This window comes from Wasmannia auropunctata, unplaced genomic scaffold (assembly GCF_000956235.1).
Source record: "Wasmannia auropunctata unplaced genomic scaffold, wasmannia.A_1.0 LD336023.1, whole genome shotgun sequence".
NCBI lineage: Eukaryota > Metazoa > Arthropoda > Insecta > Hymenoptera > Formicidae > Wasmannia > Wasmannia auropunctata.
Window position 1 is genome coordinate 1,663,996 of NW_012026867.1, and position 9,114 is coordinate 1,673,109.

Genomic DNA, 9,114 nt, shown 5'->3' on the forward strand with positions numbered 1-9,114 from the left:
CAGAATAAAATTCGGAATAGAATTCAGAATAGAATTTCATCTATGTGTAAAATAAACGAATATTCATTACATGTGAGTATGACGTATACATGACGTATCATATAAAATTATAAATGGAATTCTATCTTGAAATCTGACATAAATTGTATAGGATTTAGAACCAATAACGGACAAGAAAGAGAAGTTTTATCTTAATAGAAAATATATGCGGCAAAGAGAGAGAGAGACGGGCGGGTGACAGATTTAAAATAAACCGTATGATTTACATGTATTAAGCAATAAAGTGTGGTCGAAGCGCAAAGCCGCAGCTTGTAACCGCGATCGATAATTCGGATAATTCGGAATGCAGCCGATCCGAATGTGGGGGGGGGGGGCTGTAAAAGAAGATCGAGAGAAAAAAAAGGGACAAAAGAAAAAGAAGAAGAAAGCGAAGGCTTTCGAGGTATCGACTATCGACGTGAGTGCTCCATTATGGAAGACACTGCCGATGGCAGCCGGCGTTTCGAGGGCGGCATCGACCGACTGAGAGAGAGAGACAGAGAGAGTCCGCAGCACCGGCGATCGGCGGCCTAAAGTGAAACGTGCGAAAGACGACGACGAGGGTCGATTTGCAATTACGACGGGGGATCGGGGAAACAAGCGATCGGGATGTTCGACGTGCTGGCGCCGGGAAAGCTCGTCTTAACCTTGCGATCGACACCGCCCTTCGTGGCCGAGAGCGCCTTCGCTTTAGCCCTGACGATCTTGTTAGCGGCGCCGCTGATCGTGCGCGTTTACCTCCTGCTCGTACGTGCCCCCGATAAATTGTCTTGCTCTCTCACCCCCCCCCGCCCCTCCGCCCTCCCTGCCGCCATCCCGGCGGGATAGTCAAGCGTGAAAACGTTATGCGAGTACCTCTTATCGAGGATAACGCGCGCGCGCGCGCGCGCACGACGCTTGAAATAGCGCGCGACGAACGGTGTAACGTTTGTTATTCATTCCACTTCTTTTTTTTTATTATTCGCCCGACGCGTTTCCTTCGATAAACAAGAGCCAAGGGGCGGCTTTGGCGGTTACCGGCTTTTATTCATATATACACTCACACGCGCACACACACACACAAACACACACACACACACCACACATATACATATATATATATGTATATAACGGCGCCGTCGACGCCGCTATCTCGAAAAACGCGCGTTCGGAAAACCATCCCTCTCCCCGCGCGCTTTAAAACGCCGGTGCGCATCGATAACGCTTCCGCGGTGTTCGAGCGGAAGCACCGCGCTGGACTGTAAATTTTCCAATTTCTTCGTCGGCATAACCGTGATATAACATTCGCGTTTATAACACAATGGCGGGCGGGCGTACCGCGATACCGCGATACCGAATCCATTGAAGGCGATAATGTACAGCTATACAGCTGCGTACTACATTATGGAAGGCGGGAATCGAAGTGAGAAAATTCTCCCGCGACGGCCCGCCTCACCCGTCCTACCCCCCCCCCTCCCCTCTGATAGAAGCGTATATATAATTGCGAGAAAGATTCGGAACGAGATTAAAGTAGTTTGTCGAAAAATTTCCTCCCTCTCGCTCTCTCCCTCTCTCTTTATAGAGAGGAAATTTAAACGTCGCGCATAAAAAGACCGCGGTTTCCTGGAGGAGGGTGCAATTGAATATTTCGTTACGTGTAGGACAGGCCGCTGAGAGCCTTCACGAAGACTTCGTCCTCGCGTCGCCACGCTCGTGCCTGCAGTCGATCGTTATTGATACATTATCCGGCGCGAGTCGAAGTGGCCGACTCCACGTCGAGTTCCAGTCTGCATACGGAATACGTTCGCGGGCGGATCAATTCCACGCCGACTCTACGTGACGACGGCGATGTCTCGAGGAGCTCGAGCCGGCGCGGGATTCGAGTCGACGACGGGAGGAGGATCGGAGATCGCGGATCGAATGAGGTACGGAAATGCCCGCCCGCGGATCGTCCCACGTTCCCCGCGGACTCGCGACGTCGGATAATCGACATGTCGAGCCTCGACTACAAAGCCTACCGTCACAAGCTGATCGAGGCGACCCTGAGGAGGCAGTACGACGACTTCCAGCCGCCGGGCGACGTCGTCTTGAACTCGCTGCACCTGAGCTCGGCCGACTCGGTGATCGGCGTGCGATTGAACGATCGATACGACCACAGCCTCTTCGACTTCGTCGAGGAGTACTACGACGTCGCCGCGGCGACGAGCCGACGGAACGTCGCGCGTCCTCATCCGCTGAACTACTTTTTGTCGAAGGGCGCGAGGAGGCCGCGGACCAGCGAGAAGGAGACGGAAACGATTCCCAACGATGGTGCGGATCGTGAAAATAGTAGAAATCATCTTTGGGAAAACGTCGACGGCAATCCTCCAAAATTGCCCGGCGTGGACGATAACGGGAATCCGTGCGTTCGAGCGCCACCGGATGACGTTCTCGCGATCACGACGAGCAATCGAGATTCAAGATCGCGAGTGCCGATTTTGAAGAAGTCGTTTCCGACGCGATCTCGTAATCGGGCGGACGAAGGGCCGACACTCGGACACAACGTGGTAGACGACTGTCCGCAATCCGCCGGTCTTAGGACGAGAAAGGAGTCTTCGTGGACGGGAAACGATCGACCGGCCAGCGCGAGGGGAAGAAACACGTCGAAGATCTTTTCGTTATCGCGCGCCGCTACGTCGCTGGACGGGCGACGGGAAGCGACGGGAACGCCGAGAAAGAAAAAATTGGAAGATTATCCACCCACCGTGTCCCCGCTGATGTCGTCGGACAAACGTCGCGCGGAGAGGGAGGCGAGCGGGATCAGGTTGAATTTTATTTCGGTGAGCTCCAGCGAGATCGCCAGCATCCGCAGCGATTCCAGCAAGCGCCGGGAGGACGAAGCGTCGTGGCGTTCGCGCGAGTCGTCGATCAGTCCCAGGAGCCACGCGTCCTCGCGTCCACCTTGGATGTCGGGCAACCGTGGCACCTCCTTCAACAGGAAGTACGGAGGAAACGTTACGGAGTTTTCCGCCGCGAGGGTCGCGGGACCGAGGTCGGCGCGCGGGAGTTTTCCGCCGAGGCAGAAATTGGCAGAAGTTTCGTCCCGAGAACGTTCGAAGGAATCCTCGACGGGCCACAATCCGGCGTTGTCCGGGCGAAGAGCGGCGAGTTTCGTTGGCGCGTCGCCGGGAAAGGAATTTATCGGGATGACAGTCGAGCAACAAAGCGGGGAGGATCCGGCGACACGGCCGCCGCGACACGGGCAGTGGAGTATAAAATCAAAGGATGTCGAAGGCGTCGCGGTGGAGGACAACGAGGAGGGACGAACTTTGGAGACTACCGATTTGCCCGGCGGGGAAAAAATGCCAGCGAGCTGCAGCACGACGTCGCCCGACAATGCGGCTTTGTCGTTCTTGTCGTCGCCAGCACGAACGCCGGCTCGCCCGAGGAGGCGCACGTCCCGTACCGCTTACCCCGCCGCTGACGCGCCTGTAACTACGAGCGAAACTTCGGCGACAAAGGAGAAGCCGGAATTAATAACGAGCCGATCCGGCACCGACGACGCTGCGAGAGGCGGGCCGGTACCCGGGAATAATGCGCCGGGACTCTTCCCGCCGTCCGTGCAGCGGGATCGACGGGAGAGCCCGGCGAAATTAAATCGCGGTGGAAGGCGACGGTTAAGAAGCGCGGAGAATCCCTCGAAAGGCGCGTCGCTAAGCCCGCAGATTGAATTATCCGCCGAAGTGTTAAACCCGGCCGACGATACCGATAAATCCGCGATCCCCGACGGCGAGAAACTCGCGGGGCTTACGTGCCGGATCGATCCTCCCCCGCGGGAGGATACAGGGACGGCCGGGAGAAGCGACGGGAATCGAGCAACGGGTAGCGCGAGGACGCGGGCGGCGGCGGGAAACGACATGAAATCTAACAGCGCCAACGACGTCGCTCGATCGAGAATACTGAAAATTATACGAGATCTGCGAGCGAGACCCGCCAGCGCGAACAACCTTCTCCGGAGCCGCGGACCCGCCGCGGCTCCGCATCCGGCGCGACGGGATGCAAATTCCGAGACGAAAAGCGGATTAAACGGCACGAAATTGAATACTCGATCAAACGGCGCGGTCGACGAAATGAGATACGATGAATCCCCGTCCGCGGAGGCGGCGGCGGCGGCGACGTCTCTCGCCCCGCGCGAGTGCGGTAGCGTTTCTGCGGAGAAGGCGGAAGAGACGCGGCGACGATGGGGCGATATCGCGCGGGGACGCGGCGTCGACGAGGAGGAGCTGCAGCTACCGCGACACGATTCGAAAATAGGACTCGCGATGAACTCCGCTCTGAAGAGGTACATTAAGATGCTGAAACAGGGCCTGCTGAATCGCGACAGAGACGGCGGCGTCGCGCTGATGGCGTCCTTGAGCCTCTCCGACGCCGTAGCCGTCCTGTCGGACCATCAGGGAACGCCGCTGTCGCCCGAGGAGGTGCAGGAGTTGCAAATCGTCCTGGATAGAATCGAAAGAAATCCCGAGCTCTTGTGCAAACTGTCGTCGTGCCCCAGCGTGGAGAGCGTAGTATGAAAATACATGTCTCGTCGATGCCCGAGCGTTATAATATTTACATCGTGTTTTAATGTAATTAGTCTTTGTTGCAAAATGATTCGCAGTTACGGTTCGTTGCACGCTAAGCCGGGCGTAACGAATTTTCAAATGTAAACTCGTTTAAATCGAAACGGTGGGAGTTAAAACAAAGCGCAGCAACGAAATAATTGGCAAACAGATAAAATCGCAATCGACGTTTATATTTCTGCCGGCGTTATTATTGTTATTATCGCCAAATCGCAGTGTGTACCGTAATAACAAACGTTAAATACGATTGAAAATAGCGCGGGTTTGATTTCGTGCGCGCGCGTGCGGCAAAACTCTCTTCTCGCTCCGGTAAAAAATTGAAAACCGAATACACAAAAAATTAATAACATTCGCGATCGTGACGATGATAGATTTTCGTATTATTTTTTTACACATTTACTAAATACTTCCCATTTATACACGTAATCGCGATGGTTATAACAATTGATATTTCCACATATTTTTGTTTTCTTTAAACACTTAATGTAACAGTGTATGTTACTTCACGTAACTGTGTTACGCAAGTATTAATAAATATACATCGGGTGGTCATTTACTGTGGTGCAACTTGCAACCAGGGCTAACATCTGCATCGCAACAATAGACCGGCGGCTAAGTGCTGTTGGCGCGCCACGAAGTAGTTAATGAACAGCTCGAACAGTTGTCTCCTTCTCCTTCCCTCCCTCCCTCTCTCTCTCTCTCTCTCTCTCTCTCTCTCTCTGGTGTTGTCGGCGTAATTTACATACGCCACGGTTTGCGGCGCAATCTCTTAGGCGTGTTAGCGCCACCGCTTGTTAATAAGGCATAAAGAGAAAAAGGGGGGCAACGACAATGCGCGGGCTGAAAGCGGTTTCCGGGATGATGTCGACGACCACTTACCGAAGATGAAGCCGGATTGTCTTTGGCTTCTGTACGTCTTCTGTGTGCAGCGTCTCTTCGTGGCTACAATAATAGCCGCCAACAACAATAATAATAATGGTAACGATCAGAGAATGGAATCGGACTTAAATTATTTCACGATTGATTCCATTAAAAATGTATATTTACCTTTATTTTGAGTAGGTCGTCGTACGCAAACTCGTAACTCCGCGCTGCCGCGTTTTATTTGTAGAATCCGATATTGGGAGCCACCGTTACAACGTTGTCAAAAGCGCCGAAGTAACGTGTAACATCGACGTAACATACTTTAATCCCCTTTCCGTACCCTTTGATGCATCAGGCTTTCAGTGTACCTAATCAATCTTGGTAATCTGACGTAGATTGACTTCATATGATTAACGACAGTATACACCCGCGGTACTTGGAAAGTTTTTGTTTGCCACTTTTACTCGCCTTCTCCCTCCCTCCCTCTCTCTCTCTCGCACACACACACGCACACACACACCGCTTCCCCGCGTTCGCTTTTTCGCAACGACTCCGCGACATCTGCATTCCGACAGTCCAGGCATTAACGACATCGGCGACGACTATCTGACACATTTACTTTAAAAGCCAACGTCAATTAAAACGATTCGGTAGCTGATTACAGCGGTAATCGAAGCTTTCTATGCGTCTTGAAAATTCACGATTATTAGAATGATTACGACGGAAACTCGAAAGAGTCTTCATTGCGCGGAAGCTCCTTTGGCTGTAAGCAGCAGAAGCGTCGAAATGATGATATATATATATGAAGACGTCGCTTCGTTCAAATTTGAATTAGAAACGCGCATGGCATTTTTATCTAGATAATAAATTAGAGTGCCAGTTTTTATCCTGTTTATTAAATAACATTTAAGGATTATTATATAAGATGTTTAGACGTGAAGACGAAGAGTCGTTCTTTGATTTCGAGATAATATCTCTGTGGCACGTGCGTGTATCTCGCACACCTCTCGGCTTTCGATAATAGGATAACGTGTGTTCTCAGATCGACATCCGGGCCGACAGCAATACCATCCCTTCCGGCAGGCGCGGGAGGAGCAGCAGCTGCAGCAGCGGCAATATCGGCAACGCGCCACAAGGACCGATCACGTAGTCTCGTTGCCGACTCATTACGGCGCGGGCCGCGTCGAGACTAGAATATTGCCGTCGCCGCGGCGTGAACGTTGCACGTAAAGGGTCCGCGGTGAACGACACGTAATAGGCGAACGTAAGTTAACTTCGCCGGTCCCCCCGAGGAATGGCTGTCGCGTAAATCGGCATCTGCGAGCACCTGCGCGCAACTGGTATACCACGAAGATCGATCGCTGTAATTAACTCTGGAAAAAGCCTGTGGAAGCCTAAAGGAAAATGGTGCAACACGGTGTTCCGTGCGGCGCACTGTAATTCGCGGCGGTACCGATATTTTCATTTCGTAAGCGTGCATTTTTTTTTACTACGTTTTCTTTGCGCGATTTTTAAATAGAAGATGCAGCTTGTCGAAACGATGGTGTCAGCGTACGTCTTTGACTATATAAGTACGGACTGATAGTAATTAACTTCATACGTGTCGCCAAGCTGGAAGATGTAAACTCCATCCCAGTCAGTAATTTTCTGCGGGGAGGGGAAAGGCTCCTGTGAAATCAGCGACGTGTTTACGACGTGTAAAGGAAAGGTCTGTTTTTAATTTCTTTCCATCGATTTGAGATTTTTTCCGGCTCCCTATCAATTTTCAACATTTAATACATTTTGACATATTTGACATTTTTTTACTGACTGGGGTGGAGCCTAACAATCGAAGTTCGACACCTCAACCAACTTCAGCTCAGCGATACCGGGCGTATGTCTTTTACATATGTAGTAAAAGTGGGGGACCAGCAGTCCATACTTATACCTATAGCCAAAGACGTACGTTCGCCACTCGGAAAATCGTCAGGTTTTCGAAACTTCTTGATTCGTTTCACACGAACTCAGTTGCCTCGATCGGTGACGTAGCAGCAGTAGATTACTTCCGCATAGCCCCAAGTAGATCAGCAAAGGAATAAAGCTGCCGTCGTCAATAGCGCCATTTAAGAGTAGATAAATATAAAATAAGAGAGTCCGCGCGAACCAACGCGACGCGGTGCGCGCGCGCGCGCGCGCGCGCGATCGTTTTGATAAGCGACGTCAATAAAATCGTACGATTGCATTTGTTGTTGCAACAACAAAAACAATGCGTACCCGCGGCCGCGCCGCGACGGTTCGCGCAGATCATCTGGATATTTCTCTTTTTCTGTAATATACATACGTACATGTGTATGTATACACGTATATTTAATACATAAATTTTATACATCTATATTAATATACGTATACGATGACAATCGTAATCGTAACAATGATATGCGAGTGACGGGAATATTAATAAATATAGTAAACGAAATATCTCTATCTGTCTTCGCGCTGACCGCAGACACGGGGGGGGGGGAGGGGTTGGATGCCGCACCCCTGCGGCAAGGATAAAATTCTGGATCGGAGAACACGATAGAGAATTATATAAAATTTCTTTTAAGTTTTTTTTTTTTAATATGTAACTCCACGTAGAAAAAAGAAAAGATTATGTACATGGAATTTCGTAATCGTCCGTTTAATTCGACGAGAAATCAATCTAAGAGGATACTTACAACCTCTTCAAGCGCTACGTAATTACGCTACGTTTTCTCTCCCGTTAAATGCGACGCGTTTCGCAGTGCGGCGCAAAGTTTACACCGGTTACCAAAGGTTACGTGCGATCTGAGCTCATTTCACGGTAGTCCGCGCTTCTCCCTCGCCCTTCGCGCTACTACACGATATTTCGTCGTTTAGTGCAAGGACCGCGCATCGGGGCGCCGTGATTATTAAACGCACCCCGGTCGCTACCAGCTTACATAACGAGCACTATTAATTGATCAATGACGCAAACGTGGGCAATTGTTGTAGGTTTCGCGCGAGCGCGAATTAATGAGAGCTTGCGCAAACAAGCGTGTTTTCCGTGAGGGTTTCTCTCTCTCTCTCTCTCTCTCTCTCTCGTTATCGGTTACGCGGAGTAACCGATAATGATTTACGTCATTTACGACGAAAGAAAGACTGCGAGGGCGACCTCACGTCAACCGAGAGGCTTTAAGAAGGCGGGATTTCCGTTTGCCTACGAATACGCGCATTTCACCCGTGACAGAACGTTGTAATTAGACGGCAGTTAATTATTCGTCGCGCCAACTCTGTAAACACACCACTCGCAACTCGTACCTACCTTCGTGGGATTACCTTTCATTTCCCGCACCTCGAGAATTTATTATTCGTCATTTAATGTAAAGCAGAATCGAGAGAGAGAGAGAGAAAAATAAGGAGAAACGACGACGATGTTTCCTAATGGTCGGTAATTTTTTTTTTGCGAAACGATCGATGAATTTGTGAGTGCTGATAGTTAAAATAATTAAAACGTTATATAGTAGAAGTGTACGGTTACTAATCGCACCGTAAGAAAATTATTATTAATTAAAAATTACAGCGAAACGCATTATGCGAAACGTTAACAATTAATTCCATAATTAATATTGAGCCAAGTTATATGGAATATAAG

At 50.3% G+C, this 9,114-nt stretch overlaps 1 protein-coding gene across 1 annotated transcript; it reads left to right on the plus strand.

Moving 5' to 3' along the window:
* Nucleotides 1–592: 592 nt before the first annotated feature.
* Nucleotides 593–4,571, plus strand: LOC105453036. The gene is made up of 2 exons (XM_011694692.1): nucleotides 593–786; nucleotides 1,680–4,571. The coding sequence occupies exons 1-2, from the start codon at nucleotides 649–651 to the stop codon at nucleotides 4,569–4,571; spliced, it is 3,030 nt and encodes a 1,009-aa protein (XP_011692994.1). The 5' UTR covers nucleotides 593–648.
* Nucleotides 4,572–9,114: the final 4,543 nt, after the last annotated feature.

Excerpts from the sequence above, each read along its gene's own strand:
- LOC105453036 (XM_011694692.1), top strand. The coding sequence starts at position 649 with ATGTTCGACGTGCTGGCGCCGGGAAAGCTCGTCTTAACCTTGCGATCG. Across the intron at positions 787-1,679 it reads TGCGCGTTTACCTCCTGCTC|GACAGGCCGCTGAGAGCCTT; the intron begins GTACGTGCCCCC and ends CGTTACGTGTAG.